General features: G+C 38.4%; 1 protein-coding gene across 3 annotated transcripts in view; it reads left to right on the top strand.

The window, feature by feature from the left end:
- Positions 1–21,909, top strand: part of GRK5 (G protein-coupled receptor kinase 5) — a 172,500-nt gene that overhangs the window by 98,562 nt on the left and 52,029 nt on the right. For all 3 annotated transcript variants that reach the window (XR_015794345.1, XM_088131855.1, XM_088131854.1), the window contains one exon: positions 1,388–1,465. Coding sequence is in view for 2 of the 3 variants with exons in the window: in XM_088131855.1 (XP_087987981.1) it covers positions 1,388–1,465 (78 nt within the window). In the remaining variant the exon portion in view is untranslated. The remainder of the gene's footprint in view (positions 1–1,387; positions 1,466–21,909) is intronic.

A 21,909-nucleotide genomic window follows, 5' to 3' on the forward strand; every position in this document is an offset into this window, starting at 1 on the left:
TTATCTGGGAGACTCTAACCTTTGAGGATCCAACCTCCTGTTTTCACACATACCATGGGATTATAACCATGTTTAGATAGAAAATATCAAAGCCACATCATTTCAACTAAATTAAATATTAACATATGAATATATACACACATGAGTGTACACAGAGAGGATATTGTAACCTATAATTGCACTTTAAATATGGACCCTGCCTATTTAAAGGAGGGGTCCCATTTGGCTCCTCATTTCTAGCCGCCTTCTGTCTAGATAAGTTTGGTCTAAAAATTCAGCAGACATTTGACCTAAGACTGAAGAGTATTTTGTGACTACATCTCTGATCAGGTAGAGATTTTCATAGTGCAAGCCACCTGATCCTTCTTATATGGAGGTACCATGGATTAAAGTTCAAAATTTTCTGCATGTGAAAAGTGTATTTATTATTATTATAATCCTTCCTCATATACATCTCCATGCATGATGAGGAGCACAAGAAATACAGGGGTCTGCAAAAGGTTTTACTGCCACAGTGCAAACCTAACTGTTCCCTTTGCATGGGTGTAAATGGAGAGCACCAATGTTTGTGCTAGGTGGTTTACATTTAAAACCACAGAAAAAAGAGAAAGAGAATGAGTACATGAGTACATGAGTACATAAACAGAGCATGTGCATAAAACAGTGTTTCTCAAACTTGGCAACTTTAAGATGTGCGGACTTCAACTTCCAGAATTCCCCAGCCAGCATGTGGAATTCTGGGAGTTGAAGTCCACACTTTTTTTTAATTTAATTTTTATTAAAGACAATGTCTTCACAAAGTTAAAAGCTAAACACAAAGAAATAGAAAAAAAATAGAAAAAAGAAAATGATATAGAAGAAAAATAGGAAAGATAGAAAAATAAAAGGTGATAAACAATATAACAAATCAAGAAGAAAGAGAAAGAAAGAAGAGGAAATATGACTTCCAATCCTCTTTACAACACTGACAAACATAATTAATACTGTTTTGCCCCTCCAGAATTATATAACATAGCTGCTTTCTTCCCATATACAGCCCTTTTTAATCAATAAATCCAGAAATCACCAGTTCATTTTTATCTATTTTCACAAAAAGTCCCTAAAGGGTTTCCAGTCTTTTATAAAAGTGAAGTCCACACATCTTAAAGTTGCCAAGTTTGAGAAACACTGGCATAAAAACACTATTATAAATAGTTGGACTTGGTTAGACTCTGATCTTCTTGCAGCAGAATGTTTGCTTCACAAATGAGATGAGCTGCAACACATGAATTGTTCAGCAAAAGAAACCTGCTGATTGTCCTGCAGATTCTTAGAGTACAATCACCTGCATGCCAAATTGATATACAAAGCACAATTAATCGTTTTTCATCTTTTTTTTTTTTTCTAGGCAGAATATGAAGTACTTCCAGATGAAAAATTGGGAGAGAAAGGCAAAGAAATTGTGATGAAATACCTCATCCCAGGGGTAAGGAACACCTGAAAAGATAGTGTTGAAGAGATGTAACAGGAAAAGAGTGAAGCAAAATCTTGCTATTATGTCTAGTGAACATTTTCTCAATAGTGTTAACTCTGGAGCAAATGTTTTAAAAATTATGTGTGGGACTATCCTGGGATTATGTTGCATGGCTGAACATCTCTATCCCACCTGAAGCACCAGCAGATACTGTACAAGTAAGTCATTTTAGCCTGGCATTCTCTTTCAGGTGCTATCTTTGTATACACAGAGAATTTTGGGTAGATCATCAGTGCTCCATCTCTTTGCTTATAATTGTTCAGTGGGTATATTGCTCAAAAGTTCCACTATTGCTCTGTGATCTACAGTAGAGGTGTGCAAATCCTTGATGGAACTTTGGTTCCATAAAAGTCTGAGTGAAGAATCCCTTTGTAGTGGCTTGACTTTGCAGGCCTTTCTCATTGTCTCTAACAGTTGCCAAGTCAATGGAGGCTTCTGTATATGTGCAGCATCTGCAAAGTAGGTTCTTCTGGCTTTTACTGTGTGACAGAGCTAAGAAAAATGGGGAAGCTTCAAGTTGACATAAAGTGTTTCTTAAAAACAAATGTGGTCGATCTTCTTGTCAACAAACAGAATCATATCACTTCTGCTGTACAAAGCTCCTTGTTGAGGCAAATTGAAGTCACTTCTTCAGTTCAGACTTAAACAATAATACATGTTATTGAAGTTCAGATACTTCATAGTGATAAAATATTTATCTGATCACCGTAATGAGAAGCACCTGAAAGACCTTGGAATGCTCATAATGAATTTAATTTAGCTGCAATCCCATTATAGATATATTTTCACCTGCAAAACTGGACTGATTTCTCTGTCAGCAGTTCTCCCCACTTTCACAAAAGAAAATTTAACAATTCCTATAGAGTAAGTTTCAGTTTATTTCAGGCCTTTCTCTGTGAAACTAACTGCTGTCAATAAGTTAGCCATTTTGTCTAGGAATATGCAGTCTAATTAGTGCGGTGGGCTATTTTTCTGAACAATAATTATGCTATTGAGAAAATGGTGGACCTGCAATATAGCCTGCAGAATTGAATTTTTTTTCATCCCTTTTGATATTTTGGCCTAGTGGCACAACTGTCTGTTCTCCCTGTACTCTCTACTATTGCAGTCATGCACGCTGGGAGTGTTAGGTGTATTCACCATTCCCGTGAAAAGCAGGCAAGACATAACCATAACTCTATCCATGTAAACCCAGCCTTGAGACAGTGAAATGAGAAAGGAGTGGAATATTCAGTCTCCTCCTTGAAGAAGATGTTTTCTACTTTTTAAATGTCCAGATGATATTTCTACCACAAGCTTTATTTGAGCTCTCAGGGGAAAGGTAGTGTATTAATCCTTCCTATTAAAATGCAGCACTTCTGAATCATAGGCACAGATGATTTCTGGCAGTTACTTTTCCTCAGGACTGAGGCAATTGCTTCACTATCATCCTCCCTTTCAATTCAGAGGCTTCCTTTCATCTTGTATTAGGGGTCATTATACTTAAGCTGGTTCAAATACTTAAGAGGCATTTGAGCATTTGTCAATCTTGGCTTAGATCTTTGCTATCTGTAAGGAAGTATATGTGGGAATCTGTATCCATTAGGTGGCGATCTCAGCAGGACACAGAATCTCAGGGGGTAATTGTTGTTGTTGTTGTTTAGTCCTTAAGTCGTGTCCGACTCTTCGTGACCCCATGAACCATATTGCGCCAGGCCTTCCTGTCCTTCACTGCCTCCCTGAGTTTGCTCAGTTTCATGCTCATTGCTTCAGTGATGCTATCTAACCATCTCATCCTCTGCCGTCCTCTTCTCCTTTTGCCTTCAATCTTTCCCAGCATCAGGGTCTTCTCCAAAGAGATCTCTCTTCGCATTAGGTGACCAAAGTATCTGAGCTTGAGCTTCATTATCAGTCCTTCCAATGAACAATCAGGGTTAATCAGGGGGTAATTAGATGTTAGCAAATGGAGGGAGAGAATTTACTCTTATGTTTTCATTTGCTCATAGCCTCGGTGTCAGAGGCCATGGACCAAGGAAGCGCTAAGTCCTGAATACCTGAAATCCCTACGCTTTCAAGACCATGACTAGGTTTCATGAGCATTGCTTAGATTCCTTTTCAGTAGAAACATGCCTGGCCCAAGATACATGGTATCTTTTTTAAGAGCTCCATTTAAACTTTAAATGACATTGTATGCTTTGATAAAAGAAAAGGCAGATTTTTTCTTTGTTTTGCTTAGTCAACAATTTTCCTACCATAAATATTTTATGGATTTACTTTTTCTCTCAGGGAGCTCTTTGGAACATATTTTAACTTACATTGTCTGGTTAATGTCAAATGGATGATGATATGATGTCATTCTATATGTTGCTGCTACCCATTCATTATGAGGACCACAGAAGAGAACTGATCTCTTTTATAAACTAGATTGTATTTTATTTCAAGAACCTGAAAGCTAACAGAGGGCACAGACTAATTCATGGAGAAAGACCGTTAGACCCTATCTTTCTCTGGGAGCTTAAGATAGCACGCATTTAATATTACTGTTCCGTAGGACTGATTTCTTTTGAACTTCGAGAATAAGTGTTAGTGTGTTCAATAGCATGGTTGAGATAATAAAAGCTAATAAACATCATTCAGTGGAATGTATTTATTAATTCTATTTTAATACCAAGGAATTATGGCAAGAGTTGTACTACATATTTCTTACATAACACTAGATATATGAAGTTACTTACATGTAAAACAATTTCTAATGTTATTGTGCGAGAGCCCATGAAACCTTTGTTTCCTACAAATCCTAATGACTGTTAGAATTTCTAGAGTATTGTCTCCTTTCTCTATATAATGTAATCTGACATATACTGATAAGGAAAGTCAGCCTGGCCCAATATGTCATGAAAAGAGCAACTTCAGTTCCCAGCCTCAAGTCAGGCCTCAGAGACAAATTCCCCAACTGGGCAAAGAAAAAGTATTTTTTCCTTTTTTTGTATTTTGCAAAATATGTTGTTGTTCAGTCGTTAAGTCGTGTCCGACTCTTCGTGACCCCATGAACCATATCGTGCCAGGCCTTCCTGTCCTTCACTGCCTCCCTGAGTTTGCTCAGTTTCATGCTCATTGCTTCAGTGATGCTATCTAACCATCTCATCCTCTGCCGTCCTCTTCTCCTTTTGCCTTCAATCTTTCCCAGCATCAGGGTCTTTTCCAAAGACTCCTCTCTTCGCATTAGGTGACCAAAGTATCTGAGCTTGAGTTTCATTATCGATCCTTCCAATGAGCAATCAGGGTTGATTTCCTTTAAGATTGACTGGTTTGACCTCCTAGCAGTCCAGGGGACTCTTAAGAGTCTTCTCCAGCACCACAGTTCAAAGGCATCAATTCTTCGGCGCTCAGCCTTCTTTATGGTCCAGCTCTCACAGCCATACATTACTACTGGGAAAACCATAGCTTTGACTATGCGGATCTTTGTCGGCAAGGTGACATCTCTGCTTTTTAATATGCTATCTAGGTTTGCCATAGCTTTCCTCCCAAGGAGCAAGCGTCTTTTAATTTCATGGCTGCAGTCTCCGTCTGCGGTGATCTTGGAGCCCAAATAAATGAAGTCTGTTACTGCTTCCATTTCTACCCCTTCTATTTACCAGGAATTGATGGGTCCAGATGCCATGATCTTAGTTTTTTTAATGTTGAGTTTCAAGCCAGCTTTCGCACTCTCCTCCTTCACCCTCATCAAGAGGCCCTTTAGTTCTTCTTCACTTTCTGCCATTAGGGTGGTATCGTCTGCATATCTGAGGTTATTGATGATTCTCCCTGCAATCTTAATTCCGGCTTGTGATTCTTCCAACCTGGCATTTCTCATGATGTACTCTGCATATAGGTTAAATAACCAGGGTGACAGTATACAGCCTTGTCGTACTCCTTTCCCTATTTTGAACCAATCGGTTGTTCCGTGACTGGTTCTAACTGTTGCTTCTTGGCCCGCATACAGATTTCTCAGGAGACAGGTAAGATGGTCTGGTACCCCCATCTCTTTAAGAATTTGCCAGAGTTTGTTGTGATCCACACAATCGAAGGTTTTTGCATAGTCAATGAAGCAGAAGTAGATATTTTTCTGGAACTCTCGTGCTTTCTCCATGATCCAGCGAATGTTGGCAATTTGATCTCTAGTTCCTCTGCCTCTTCGAAACCCAGCTTGTACATCCGGTAGTTCTCGGTTCACGTACTGCTGAAGCCTAGCTTGTAGGATTTTGAGCATAACCTTGCTAGCATGTGAAATGAGTGCAATTGTGCGATAGTTTGAGCATTCTTTGGCATTGCCCTTCTTTGGAATTGGAACGTAAACTGACCTTTTCCAATCCCGTGGCCACTGTTGCGTTTTCCAAACTTGCTGGCATATTGAGTGCAGCACTTTAACAGCATCATCTTTTAGTATTTTAAATAACTCAGCTGGAATACTGTCATCTCCACTAGCTTTGTTGTTAACAATGCTTCCTAAGGCCCACTTGACTTCACTCTCTAGGATGTCTGGCTCAAGGTCAGTGACCACACCAGCATGGACATCAGGGACATTAAGATCTTTCTTGTATAGTTCTTCTGTGTATTCTTGCCACCTCTTCTTAATCTCTTCTGCTTCTGTTAGGTCCCTGCCTTTTTTGTCCTTTATCATGCCCATCTTTGCACTAAACGTTCCTTTGATATCTCCAATTTTCTTGAAGAGATCTCTAGTCTTCCCCATTCTACTGTTTTCCTCAATTTCTTTGCACTGTTCATTTAAGAAGGCCTTCTTATCTCTCCTTGCTATTCTCTGGAAATCTGCATTCAGTTGCTTATATCTTTCCCTTTCACCCTTGCTTTTCACATTCCTTCTTTCCACAGCTATTTGTAATGCCTCATCAGACAGCCATTTTGCTTTCTTGCATTTCTTTTTCTTGGGCTGGTTTTAGTTGCTGCCTCCTGTACAATGTTACAGACCTCCGTCCATAGTTCTTCAGGCACTCTGTCTACCAAATCTAACCCTCTAAATCTATTCATCACCTTCACTGTGTATTCACAAGGAATATGATCTAAGTCATATCTGAGTGGTCTAGTGGTTTTCCCTACATTCTTCAATTTAAGCCTAAATTTTGCAGTAAGAAGCTCATGATCTGAGCCACAGTCAGCTCCTGGTCTTGTTTTTGCTGTCTGTATAGAGCTTCTCCATCTTTGGCTGCAAAGTATGTAATCAATCTGGTTTCGGTATTGACCATCTGGTGATGTCCATGTGTAGAGTCGTCTCTTGTGTTGTTGGAAAAGAGTGTTTGCTATGACTAGCTTGTTCTCTTGACAGAATTCTATTAGCCTTTGCCCTGCTTCATTTTGTGCTCCAAGGCCAAACTTGCCTGTTATTCCGATTACTCCTTGACTTCCTACTTTAGCATTCCAATCCCCTATGATGAAAAGGACATCTTTTTTTGGTGCTAGTTCTAGAAGGTGTTGTAGGTCTTCATAGAAGCGGTCAACTTCAGCTTCTTCGGCATCAGTGGTTGGGGCATAGACTTGGATTACTGTGATGTTGAATGGTTTGCCTTGGATACGCACTGAGATCATTCTGTCGTTTTTGAGGTTGTACCCCATTACTGCCTTTCCCACTCTCTTATTCACTATGAGTGCAACTCCATTTCTTCTAAGGGTTTCTTGGTCACAGTAGTAGATATAATGGTCACCTGAATTAAATTCACCCATTCCTGTCCATTTCAATTCGCTGATTCCCAAGATGTCGACGTTCAGTCTTGTCATCTCATGTTTGACCACATCCAGCTTGCCTTGGTTCATAGATCTTACATTCCAGGTACCTATACAATATTGTTCTTTACAGCATCGGACCTTCTTTTCGCTTCCAGATACATCCACAGCTGAACGTCCTTTCGGCTTTGGCCCAGCCGCTTCACTCTTTCTGGAGCTACTTGGAAATGCCCTCCGCTCTTCCCCAGTAGCATATTGGACACCTTCTGACCTGAGGGGCTCATCTTCCAGCATCATATCTTTTAGCCTTCTAACATTGTCCATGGGGTTTTCTTGGCAAGGATACTGGAGTGGGTTGCCATTTCCTTCTCCAGTGGACCACATTTTGTCAGAACTCTCTGTCATGACCTGTCCGTCTTGGGTGGCCCTACACGGTATAGCTCATGGCTTCACTGAGTTACGCAAGCCCCTTCACCACGACAAGGCAGTGATCCATGAAGGAGTTGCAAAATATGCTAAGAGCCATATCTCACTCTTCTCTGTAATAGAGAAGCAATAATTCTGAACAACTCTCCTTAAATAAACCAAAGGGGATCTCCATTTATACTGTAAATATTTAAAAGAAAAGAAAAGAAAAAATTGTTGTTTTCAAAATTCATTGCAAAGATCTAGTTTAGATCTTCCACTCTCATATATTAGTAGCATCAGTGTAGTCATCTTAAGCAATAAGCCAGCTGTCTCATGTAGCAGTAGTAGTTTTGGAGAGAAAGTTTACTTCTCAATAAAAAATTCATATAACACTCAGTTGTCTCATGCATATTCAGACACATACACAAAACTGACACTCTGCATAAAGCATAGAAATAGTTTCTGCAGTAGAAAAACCGTATGACCCAAATATCACATCTTCTGGAAAATTGTATCCAAAAGCTTAGAGGAAGGAGGTGAGGGTTTCAGATATGTTTGAAAACTCATGTTAATATTAAACCCCAGTACTGAAAAAATACATAAATACATTCAACAAAATTATAAATAAATATATACATTCAAATCTCTCTTATTCCATGGACTTGATTGAATTGCTCTGCTGTTTAACTATTGCTATTTTTAAAAAAAGCTTCAAATGATCCTGATTCCAGTGACCTATTCATAAACTAGAAATACTGCCTGAACCAGTTTTCTCATAAGCACCATTCCCCACTGCGGTTGCTGAAGGCTATCAGCCTCTAAAGGAAAGCCATATTGCAAAGAATAAAATGCACAGAATTGTGGCACTTCAAGCAGGCAAAACCTTGATAACACAGCACCATGAACTCTGAGTGGCTATCCGGTGAAAACAGGGTATTGACAAGATGAGCAGTTCTCAGGAGAAGACTCTTAAAGTCAGTTAAGCCAGAATGAGCACCTTGGATGGAAAGCAAATATTGGTAGCCAAGAATTGTATTCTTATGTTTACCATGTTTAAAATAATTAAAGGAATCAGGATCTTCCATTAAACCCCAACCTTTTTTTTTTTTTTTTGGTAGTAATCTCAAAGGGCATGACAAAAATGAGGGAGACTAAGACATTTTCATACTTAGAAGCAATTGTTCAGATTTATTAACAACTTGTTCACCAGGAATTAAAAAAAAAAAAAAAGTGAGCTGCATTTTCCCAAGTTTATCAAATGCAGGGCCTAAATGATATTGTACTTGGATTCATGGGATAATTAATTTTAATCCAAAGCCATTATATTTATTCCATCTTGGAGAAATGCATGTGGAAACCTTTCTGTCAGAATGAAAATAAATGATCTGACCAGTATGAATGAAAAGAGGTCAAAAGACCAGGTTTAGCCATTTCAAGGCAGAATTGTCCTCATGGATGTTCCTATATAAAAGAAAATCCTTTCAGTTCAGAAACTGATTTTGTTCATAGGCAATCTGATGCTTTTGTACTTGAAATATATAGCATTACTTGTGCAAAGTTCAGTTTGATCGCTTTGATAATTCTCCACTACATTGCCTGATGATTGGAAAATCTATGGATAGAAACCTTTATGGCAATTGTTGGAAGTCAAGTTATTACATCCTCTGCCCACCACTGCCGCTCCCAAACAGGTGATATATACATTCAGATAAGTCTGTTTTCTGCATGATTTCTAGAGAGGCTATTCTTTGTGCAAGTGGCAGGTTTTTGGTTGTGTTTTTTCTTTTCATTTGGGTGGGGGATGTACAGTTATTTGGTTTTCTGTAGAGATTTTAAAGTAATTTTAGTTTAAAATATCTTGAAAAAGGACAGAAAATAAAATTCATACATTGAACTATTTAGAGATAAACATTTATCTGAAAGAGAATGCTTTTTGGAATTATCTTTGTTTCATAAAATCAAGAAAATACTGTACTGCATAGGAGCAAAGATTAATTTACCTGTTGATTTAGTAGATGAAAATATAACTTGCAATACACTTTGCTTGTATACAGGTTTAGGAGATGGGTGAAAGTATAAATTCATATTAGAATATGTCAAAAGCATCCTCACTTGTGTTGTTTCTGCTGATTATTTCAGCAAATGCTCTTTTGGTTTTGGATTTGGCTTCTATTGTGAAATGAAATCTTAACTGCAAAGGAATGCCTCTGTTAGTCACTCTTTAATTCTCTGTGTTGCCTTTGCAGATCACTTGTTTGTCAGGGCCAAACCCACTATCTCTATTCCTATCAAATCATAGCTCATTATCTTCTCTCCTGGCATAACTACTTGTGACCCTTTCTAAACTGTTTTACAACATTGATTAGAAACTGCAGTTAAGATGCTTTTTTTTCTTCCTACCATTTTTCCCACATGGGCAAGGTCTGCTTTTTTCCAGGTCAACCAAGTGTTAATCCGGTGGTTGCAACAGGAATTGACCAACTGGCTTGTCACCTGAGCCTGATGTTGGGGGCTGAGAAAGAGTGACTGGCCCAAAATCACCCAGCTGGCTTTCATGGACTAGAACTCACAGTCTCCTGGTTAACCCTAACCCATTCTATACAGAATCCTATACTAACTAAATAGAATGTCAATGTAGATTCTTACTGCCATCAAAGTTCTTTACAGATGTTGAAGAACAACTGCAGCAGTTTTATGATCTGAATTCCTGTTTGCTATCTTCTCTTGTGGAAAAAACATAACATTGGAAACATTTGGAGGTGAACAGGGCAAGGGTATCATCTTAATCTACCCAGAAGGAGGGGGAAGACTAACAAGCTGTTTATTCAACAAATTATCCCCTTTACTTTTGAAAACATTGGCAAAGTGATGAGAGAAGGAGCTCCTACTCTTAGAACGGAGAATATTGCTGAAGGTTATATGAATGCTTTTTTCTCTCTAGTATCGTAAAAAGATGGGAAAAAATTAATTTGTTAACTAGCACATTATCTTTCTCTGGTCTTCTAATGACTTTCACTGCCCAGAAATGTACAACTGGTATATCAGAAATAATACTGTAGTTATGATTGAGCAAAATGAGGGAATTGCAGCAATGCTGTACCATTGAAAAGGGTGAACCAAAGGCCTAGAGGTACTTACTGAATTCTGCAAGTCAGCTGGTAGTTTTAACAAACCAGGCACACAGTCCACATAGTTTTCAGATCTGTCCTTGCATCTTGGCAGTAGTTCATGCTGTATGAGTTAAGGAGGGCTTGCCATTTCAATTGCTGATCTTAATCATTGATGTGAATTAAGTGATGGCATACAAAAGAGGCAATTCTGGTTCACAGAAAATGGGTTAGCTCTAATTGGGCCTAAGTCCAAAACAAGGGCCTAAGTACCACTTATTAATTATATAGAAAAGTTTCTATAACAGTTGTAATAGTAAATATGTTCTTGATTTGAATGCAAGGTGATCCGTTCTCTTTTTGTTTCATGACATATGAGGTTCATGCTTAGTATTTGTAATTACACCAGTCAAAATCTAAAATATGTTATGGTATCCTATCCCATGCCTTACTAGTATGGTGAATGGTGCTTACATCTTTAAACATTCTTCTTTCCGTCTTTCAGCTGTTCAGAATGCATGCTAGATTAGGAGTTTCCCACTGCAGTTTGGGAGAGCCAAAGCCATTACAAAAGTTTGCTAGGAAAGTAGTTCTGAATGATAAAGGAACAACTCAAGATGTTATATAGTGATTACTTGTTTTTCCAAGGATTATTTTCCCCAAAATGCTTGCTTCTTCACACATAGACTCAGCAAAGTGGTCAAATATTGAACCATCTTATTTTTCATATAAAAGACTTATCAACAAAATAGTCCTATACCCTTAACTGAAACTCAGAATATTAAAAAAAAATAGATTCTTCTACAATTTCAAAACAATCCCACAGAATCTTTAGCAAGATTGAATTAGTCATACTGTATAGTTAAGACTTCAGTGCAGTCTGTGTGCGGCTAAGATTTTATATTTTTATATAGCTCCTTGGGCAGCTCTGTTTTTCCATAGTGACTGAGAGAAACTGCTATGAAAGGGAAAAATTCTCATCCATAGGGCCCCAGTAGTTTCATTTCTAATTCCTATCCAAACCCTTCAACCAAATGTGTGTATAACTCTTCTACCAGCAGAGTCCCCCAAGAATATCCAATATGACCCAAGACATTTCAAGTTATAAACAGATCTCACACATTTATTATCTTGATTCCACTTACATTAAACAAAAAGCATACAAATATAGAACCAGATTTATACATATACAAGAATAACTTCAAATTCCTCCCCCCACCTCCTAAGAAGCTTTCTTGGAGAATGTACTTTCTCTCTCTGTCACCCAACAGCCAGGCAGAACCTTTTTGAAACCGAGTGCACTTTAAAGTCCAAACATATTCACACAACAATCTTATTTGTCTTGCAAAAGTCTCATGGAACAGTCTCCTCTTTCCTCCTCTTTCCTCATTTCCTTTTGCACCTCACTGGCCCTGATTCAAATCCAAATGGACTGCTAATCAGTTCTTCTAGTCATGATCTGCTCACTTAGCAGTCAGCCACTGAGCACACCTTGTTCTCTTGGCCTCAATCCTCTCTTCAGCTGGTACTTTGGGTTGATTTCCTCTGTGAGTGGGACTTGTCCTCTGATCCACCTCCATTGACCCCAAATTGCAAGCAGGCCTGCATTCTCCCTTTGCCTCTTGCTTATGAGTAATCTTTCCAGCAATAACTGGAGGTCTCTTATCTCTTCTTTGTTTTCATAGGCAGCTTGACTCAGGAGACATCCTTCTCTCACTTGAAAGCTTTATCTTCCTTCTCTGTTACTCCTAAGTAACATTTATGTCCCACGTTAAAGCTCTGACTTTTTATTTACTCAAGTTGCTTTCCTAAGGGAATAACTTCTCTTTCTTTCTCTTAGCCATTTCATCTAGGCTTGTGCTCCCCTCTCTGGGTCAATCCTTGTTTGCATTAAACAGATTCCTTTATCTCATTCTGTGACATCTTTACCTATTTTCCCTTGTTTACCTATATATCCTCTTTCTTCTGTTCTGCCTCAGGCTAACTGCAAGCCCTAGTTATCCAGATTCCTAGCTCCCAAATTATTTCCTTGATTGTCATAGCAAATCTCTATCCGTTTGCACCATTCACTCATTTCCCCAACTTTACTGCCATCCTCTGGGGTATACCTATTAATGGCTACAGTAATATACATTGTACAAATAGCATAAAGAAATATGACAGTCTGATCTGTATGTTGTTGCTTTTATTGCTACTTCTTGTGCATATACAGTATGTAATCCAAAATGTGTGGGATACTTCTGTTGACTAGAGAGCTTTTCAGATAAATGCTTTATTACAGCCTACGCAAAGTGTTAACCTTTAGATGGACTGAACTGCAATTCCTATCACCCTCAGTAAGTATGGCACTTCCTCCCTTTCTAAACAATCCTGTTCAAATTTGCAGATTTCACATTATCTTTAACCAATGACCCATCCCTGTTAGCCAGTAGATCAGACTTATTGATTTATATCCGTGAGTGTACTTATGATCAATAACACATACTCTCATCCTTAAATACTTTGTTTCATCCTAGATTGTATCCTAACCTATAAGATTTAAAAAATGTTTTTAAAAAATCATATTAAAAAAAAAAGATAACTCTGAATTCTCTTAACAGTTGGTAAAATGTTATGAGGCCCTTGAGACCTCTTAAAAATAACATTTGGGATGGGGTGGATTCTCTTTTGGAAAGCCCAAGAAGAGGAAGTTTCTCTTCCTTAGAAGATGGCATTTTACGCTGTGAACATTATTGTGTCTTCTCTAGTCCTGTCAAGTTCTTCCATCATTCCAACTCTCTGTTCTTCCCTCTGTAGCACTGCTTTATCTAAAAGAAGTCTGAATTCGGTAGAAAACTTCCTGGCCTGGAAATCAGCAGCTGAAAAACTTACATTTTACTGCCACCCCCTGGGTTACTGATATGATATGATATATGATATGATATGATATGATATGATATGATATGATATGATATGATATGATATGATATGATGTATGATATGGCCTTAGGGCATTCAGCTGAATGAGTGAGGAGCTTCAAACTGAGCAGAGAATGGCAAGAACACTCTGCCCCTTTCCTTTTTTCTCCCTGACTTCCTCTTCTTCACATGATCTGGGACTCTACCCTATTGTAGTTCAATTAAACAAAAGTATCGCTCTCCTTCAGAATACCCAGTTGCATGCAGAAGTTGGAGAGAATATGGGGGTAGTACTGTACCCAGTTTGAACCCTTCCATATATTTAGCTGAATTCCCCAAGAGGGGAATAGCTGGACAGATGTTCAGAGAAAAGGGGAGAGAGAGAGAGATTGTGGGATGTCATACTCTGTGATTTTGTCCCTTATATCACCCCTGATTCCCACTGCTGTTTTATTTTTGGCAAAGATTGCACTAGCAGGGCTAATTCCTTGCGTTGGTTTACTATGAGCAGAATGTATAATTATTAAACATTTTTTCCCATCAGTGGGGCTTAGCTGCTCCAGAATTTAAAAAATGAAGAGACTGGCTTGATTAAGCTTCTATTTCTTTAGAATTGGTAGCTTTCTCACGGTCTTTTCCATCTCTGCTTTTAAGCCTTCACTCGACAGTTTATAAGCCAAATGCAAGTTTAACTTAACATTTTTTCTTTCTGCTTGTCTTTTGTATTAAATATCTGTTTTAAAAAATAGAGAAAAATAAACAATTTTGACTACTTCTCTTCTAATATATTATGGGCAACTGCATGGTATCATGTGGCATATTCCACATATCATTTTCTTAGGAAAATAAACAACAATATTTCAAAGATAGGATAGTATGGATAACTTTTTTTTTACAAAATAAGATTTGGTGGCATAGTACCACACATACAGTCTATTTATTAAATGTGATTTTGTCGGAGATCCATAGAATCTGGAATGCACAGTATTAAGTTATACATCTGAAGCGAGGTGAGCCTGTTCCAATCAGTACCAACATGTCTGTGTCTCTGAGCTCCTACCAAGAAAATGTGAGATTGACACATAAATGGTATGTTTAAATAGTATTTATCGGCCAAAAAAACTGATAAAAACTGATCAACATTGCTGGTAATTCATAACTTTCACAATGATTCAAACTCTGTCTGTTCCCCTTTTTTCTTTCTAAGTTTAAAAGTAAAACAATACCATTGTTCATCTAACGGGCTACATATTTACCCCTTCAAAACTAGAACACAGATGAGCCAAGCAGGCTGTAAAATCTTTTTTTTAAGCTCTACATTCTCAATATTTTGGAACATATGCCTAGAGGTACTACAAATGTCCTGGTTCTGCACACTTCTGTCCAGAAATTCGCACCAAACAAAAAGATTGAAGCAGTCTTTTAGGCTCCTCCGCTTTCATACGAGTAGGAATTGGGGAGGTTTTCTTCCTCTGCTTCAGTCTTAAATGTATATCGTTTCAGATATGGGAAGGCTGTTGAGCAAATGGTAAACAATGCCAACTATTATGGAAATGGTAGATGCTCCAGCTGAGTATTCCTTAAACTCAAAATTCAGAAGCAGTTGCTAAGTTATCAGACTGCTGAGTTCTGCCAGACCATTGTGGAAACTTCTAGATGATTTTTGATTATGTGCCATCAAGTCATTGTCAACTCTTAGTGACCACCTAGATTTTTGTCCATGACAATCTATCCCTAACCTGGTCCTTCAGCTCTTCCAACTGTGCACTCATCACTACTATAACTGAGTCCATCCTTCTTTACACAGCTGTTCCCTTCATTACTTTGTCCATAGTTTTATATCCATCAAACTATTTAAAGCAAATGAAACATCTTGAATTCTAGCTATTTCAAATTCTATTTCACTGCAATGAGGGATATGAATAAAGACCATTTTTCATGGAGACTGCATCTGTGATCCTTCATCTGTATGTGATACAAATGACCAAACCCTGAATAAAACTAAATGGGAATGGTTCAGTAGGACAGCTATGCCAAGCATTTGAAAAAGGTGCTTCACAATGCACAAAAGCATGAACAAAGCACTTAACTTCAATGTATGCAATCATTATTGCAACTGTGTCTTTCTAGTCAACCCAGGTGACCAGTCATTCATTCGTACATATGTACATATGTACATATGTACATATCTACATGCGCATATGCAGAGGGCAGCTTTTAAAGCAGCTGCAGGAGCCTTACAAAAGATCCCATTACTTTGTCCAGATGCTGATGGACAAAGCATCTGAAACAAGTTTCCATCCCTTCCACTCTCCCTCCCCTCCCATCCACAGATAAACATTGGTTTTAGACCTTTAGAAAACATTTAGGCCTGATGGTCCTTTTGCATCTGCAAATGACTAGGAGAGACATCTCTGCATAATGCTATCAGATTAGGCAAATGTAGCATGCTGGATGGAGCCTTCACAATACTTCACAAAAGTATTTTTGTGAAAAATACTTCCATCAGACTTTTGGCTCTGCTTAGGTGTTGTTATTTTTCCTTTTTTAGCATCTTCAAGTCAGTGTTGACTCCTGTTGATAAGTCCCTGCAGTTTTCTTGCCAAGTTTTCTTGCCATTGCCTTGTTCCTAGGGCTGAGAGACAGCAACTGGCCAAGGTCACCCAGCTGGCTTTGGCCTAAGGTGAGAATAGAACTCACAGTCTGCCACTTTCTAGCCTGGTGCCTTAACCACTAGACCAAACTGGTTCTCTGTTTGTAACATACTAAACCTATTTTGTTTGTCCTATGCTGGTTAATGTTTTCAATTGATTTAAGATATTGTTTCTGACCTTTAAGAATTTAAATGGTGCCTGGTTAGCTTAAGGGATACCTTCTCCTGTAAATTCCTCCCTACTACCAGTTTTATTCAGCAGCTGAAACTTTTTGGTAAGTATTGTTGTCAAAAGAGACATAGCAGACAACTTCTAAGAATGAAGCCTTTTTGCCAAGATGCTCTCAGAGTTAGTCAAGCTGTAGATCTTTATTTTATTAGATATCTGACATGAAACTATTAAAAATTGCTGTGTGTCTTGTGTTTAAACAGTGTTCTTCAATGATGGATACTTTGTTATTCAAGCCTGTTTATGCTTTATATTGTGGTTTATTTGTAATTTTGCTACTAAGCCCAATAACTGAAGTTCTCTCAGTGGATAACAGGATTATAAAACATTTAAAAACATAAAGCAATGAAAGTAGTAAAATGCAATCAGTGTTAACTTGTGTAATGCGTTTTAATGTAAGCTACTCTGACTTTAGGATGAAAAGTTCAGGATAGGAAGATTTTAAATCCATGTCTGTGCAGCTATTGTCTAGGTGGCAACTGCAGATGGGAAATGCTGTTCATGGCTTTGTACAAGCTCTGTTTTTGTTTCCTTCAGATACATCCCCTGTCTCTCCCCCCCCCCCCCACACACACACATCCCCACACATAACATCAAAAAGAGAAGCCGGACTAGTTAAAGAAAAAGGGACATATGAAGTTCTTTCTTCCCATGATCCATGCAATACACAGTGAAACTGGATACTTGTGCAGATTGCATCTGGTTCTAGTTAAGCCTTCACTTAACCCCTCCCCAGGGAGGCATCAGCTGCTGGGTCAGTGCAATTCGAAGCAGAGAAGTAGCAGCTCACAAGGAAAGCGTTAAGCCCATACCTTCTGTTATGGCTTCTTCACTCTCATTATGTTTAACTGAAGTGGCTTTTCTGGTACAGATCATAGTGTAGGGCTACATGTTGGTAATGTGTCATTCGGTCAGAAATCTGTGGATTTGGTATGGCCAGAGGGATTCAGTGGTTTTCTTGCTTGATGACTATGGGTCCCACACTTACATTTCCTGGGGAAAGTGGTTCCTTCTGTGGTTTTTGACAAGCATAACATTTCCTTGTGTCATGGAATGTTTGTTTTCCGAATCTTACATAGCTTAAAAGTAAATGGAATATAATTGCTGTGTTAAAAAGCTACTTGCTGAAAAGCACTTGACCTACTAGCCAAGTCTCTCCCTTTAAATTAAACTAGTATCAGTTAATTAGGCTAAAACTGGACTCTGTCCAAAGCATCACAGAGCATCACAGATTAAATATTCCAGCACAGCTGTTGTTTGTCCCAGTAGTCAGGGCTAAGGAGAAACAGACTGTGCCACCAAAAGCATGCAAAGCTCTCCTTGGAAAAACATCCCCCCTTTCCATGGCTAGAAGCAGTGAGTGTGAGTGATGCCACCTGAATGGCTCATGTTTAGGGAAGACCAACCTTTAGAGTTGGGGCATTTTAAGGCTTAGATGCTATAAGATCCTGCTCTCTTTAGAACCAGGCTTACCTCTGGGGAGGTAATATATTTTTCAGGGACTTGCTCTTTCCTTAATAGTCTTGCTTGGATAGCTCAGAGCTCACTGTAGGTCTATACAATACTCTTTGTTTTCCTCTTCCTCCTCTTCCTCTCTTAGCTTTCCCTTAAGTGAAGTACACTTAGACTGTTCCACTCCAACTGAACATTTCCATGGGACATTCTTCAGTTGAGAGACCTTAAGCCCTCTGCCAGACTAGATTGAAGAACTTACTAAAATATTGCTGTGAATAACAGCACCCATTTATGGACATTTATCAGTGGGTGTTATGAGTATGTCTACAGTCTGTTGCTTTATGGGAACCCCTTTTTTCTTTTATGCAAAAGTGAGAGATAAGCTCTGATTTGGCACATTATTTTGTGATATCAAGCTTACTTCCTCTAATAGTAAAACTTGTATAGAGTTTCTTCTAACGATTAACATATTAGGATGCTGTTCTATACTCATTTAAATTTCCTCTGAAGATTTTTATAAGTATAAGGGGAGAGCTGCTCCCACAGCAATCTAGAGGTGAGCAACTTTTTTATTATTCTTTTCTTGTGAGTAATATCTTAGCCACAGATAAGTGGGGCCTGAACAAAAAGTGAATAAGACTAGCTACTTGATCTCTTTTTGATATCTCAGTTTTTTTATGCTTTTCTCTTTCTAATATTAACTTCTTCCTTCCTTCCTTCCTTCCTGCATCATCACCAGATATGCAATTAACAGGAAAGGGTTAACTCCTTGTTAGAAGGCGAGGCTTAAAGCTTCTTCCTGTTCTGTGGAGGAAGCCACTATTTAAGAAGTAGTGGCTTTTTCTCCCAACTCCAGCCCAAGGGCTAAGGAGAGGGAGGGGAGAGATGATGATCCAAAGAAACAGCCAAAATCCTCCCTAGAAACCAACTTCCAGATAAGCAGGAAACAGCACCAGATAAACAATCAGGGAAGAAATAATACCCTAATCAAGGAGCCATCAAAGAAGAAACCATACCCAGCCAAGACTTGTAGGGCAAGCTACTATATATATAAATAACCAGCAAACTACACTCTCTCATGCGCTGATGATGTTACCTAGCTTGGTAATGAAATGTCTGTAGGAAAACAACCAACTTCAGAGAACACCAAGAACTGAACAGAATAAGCAGTGACCTCCAAGGAACAGAAGCCCTTCTGTTCCTTGGGGGTCACTGCTCTATTTCTAATGCTGAATTGAAAATGCCATTTCTGGTCTTTTCAGAAATAATTTAGGAATGGGCAGACCCAACCAGACCCTGAACATAGTCCTATCTGATAAACTGGTGGACTTACCTTTGCCAGAATATTATGAAGTTGCTTGCTTCCACATGGGTCAGTATTAGCCCTGATACAGCTATTCCTCCAAGAAAGTGAGAGAAGCACTCATGGATCCAATAAAATGCAGAAAAGAGTTCGGAAAAGCAGTGGCACAGGACATAACACAAAGCACTGGCAATGGACATGACAGTTGCAACTATTTCAGTGATGACCACTCAAGCATTGGCCATCTGGCTTTGTGAACAACTCTTAGAAGCCCTGCCAGAATCCAAAACCCTAAAATTAGGTATTGGCAAACTCACCAGAGATGCTGAATTCATGGACTCACTTATGATCTGCTTACAATTTGTAGCCAGATCTCTAGTTTTAGGAGACATTGCACACCAGAGATTAGTGCTTCCCCTGCTGATACCTGAATCATAATCAAGAGCCAACATTGCAGCAAAACCTTTTGGGGAGAAGAAGCTATTTGGGGAAGCCATTTATAGGGAACAAGGACAAAAGGAAATCCCTGCTTTCAGCCACTAAGGAAGGAGAAGAGCAGATACAAAAGAAGGGCACCATTATCCTTTGGTGCAGAGACATACACAGACCTTCATGCCAAGGCCAAGCAAGGAAATAAATGTTGGGGATCCCAGACCTGCCCTCATAGACTTGCATCCAGTAGACTAGGGCAGAGAAGACAGGACTCAGGAAAAATGGCCTCCATGTTTCTACCATCACTGGCCAGATGGGAAGATGACTGGAGAGATTCTGATCCACCTGGGAACACGCTCTCAAGGATAGATTGCTATTGGAAACAATCTGGTGGGGATCTATGTTAGAAGTTATGAAGAAGATAAGGACTTTCTACTGGATATACAGAAGAAGTTGCTTTGAAAATTAAAGTGGAAATACAAATGATAAATCAAGAGAACAACCTAGATATTGACTTTTTATTGGATTTACAAAAGAGGTTTGCTAAAGCCTCAAAGAAGCCTTTGGGATGAAAAAGAAAAATTGTAGGGATCAAATCCTGTGACAACATCTGAATGAGTTAATCAAGATTGTTAGAAGTAAAAGGAAGGAATATAAGTTGGTTTGTTTGACCAAGGTTAGAATAAGACATGTTTCTATAAAATTCTGGTAACCCTTTATAGACTTTTTGCTGAGGACTGAAAAGTTGATGATTTATGATTTGCATGTAGATAAGGGAATGAGCTATAGGAAGAAGAGATATTTAATTGTAACTTTATAGGGGGTGAAGAGTTATTAAGTGTATTTATATTTGTCATGAAGATTGGAAGTTACTTCTTTAGATATTTCTTTATCTTACTTTCTTCTTGTTTTTTTCCTTTTTCTTTCCTTGCACTTTTTATACTCTCTCTCTCTCTCTCTTTAGTTTATATTTGTTTTTACTATTGTAATCAAAATTTTATATACTGTATATGTGCGTGTGTGTATGTGCGTGTGTGTGTAAACACGCAATTAGAGTAACCATGTGGCCTCTTTACAGAGGATAGTTTTCTATTTAGAAATTTTAGGAGAGCTGCCTCCTATTTCTAAGGCTGTCCAGTGCAAATCCAGTTAATAGTAAATGATATTTCTATGCCAGGGGAATCCCTGCATCATTCCAGGGACAACTGTCAATTATAATAGAATAAAAACAGGAGCTCTGGTTGGTTACAGATACCTTGCAAAAGGTCAGAAGAAATTCAAAATCTTTGTTTGAGGTGTGGAATATATTATATGCTCTTATTAATTAATCATAATACAAGTTTTACAATACCAGAAATGCGTTCATTTTCTTTTTGTTGTTGTTGTCGTCTTTTTGTAGAAAGGTTACAATTGCAAAGCTGCTTTTGCATACTGCCTACTTCTGCCCAAACTTAATTGTCTGATTAAGGGGAAAATCTTCATTGTTTGGTTCTGCTTGTTTGCATTATTAATCTGCCAGTTCAATATGGTTGCATTCGCCTGACAGAGATGCTTAAGCTATGGCAATATATAATACCAGGGGACTTTCCGACTGGATTTGGCAGACCCATCTAAACTATTAAGATAGTTTGGATTAGCAGGCTTAGCAGTTCATTCCTGTGTTCTGTTGTATGATGACAGTGATGAAGAGGATCAAAATGTATTTTTCCAAAAGTGGCAGATCCCCATTACCCCAGTGCTTGTGCTTCACAATATTAGGAATTTGTAGCTAGGGAAAAGCATGCCAGAAGAAACATTTTTAAGGAGGAACTAAACATTATCACAGAATATGATATTGATGACAGGCAGCAAACAGTAGGACAATATACTAACCTGGAGAGAAAGTAGAATAAAGAGGAACATTATTTAAGGTAAAAATTCATATATTAAAGGGACAAGAATGACAATGGTTATTCACAATATGTCCAGAAGTGTCTTTTTTTTTAATTAAATAAAGTTTGGTAACAAAACTTTGGTCTAAAGGAGGGCTAATATTACTTATATGAATAGGATTTTTATTTTTCAAAGAGGCATTGGCTCCAGAGCCACTTTGCAATTTTCTCATTGGTCCCATCAAGGACCACTTGAATGACTCCTGTGTGCATATTTTCCCTTATAAGAAGGAAACATTCTAGGGGTTTGTTTTACAAAATAAAGAAGTGAATCTTGGAAAGGCTG

This window comes from Python bivittatus, unplaced genomic scaffold (genome assembly GCF_059951505.1).
Source record: "Python bivittatus isolate LINGU-HERP-01145 unplaced genomic scaffold, Pbiv_v1 ctg000980_np1212, whole genome shotgun sequence".
Taxonomy (NCBI): domain Eukaryota; kingdom Metazoa; phylum Chordata; class Lepidosauria; order Squamata; family Pythonidae; genus Python; species Python bivittatus.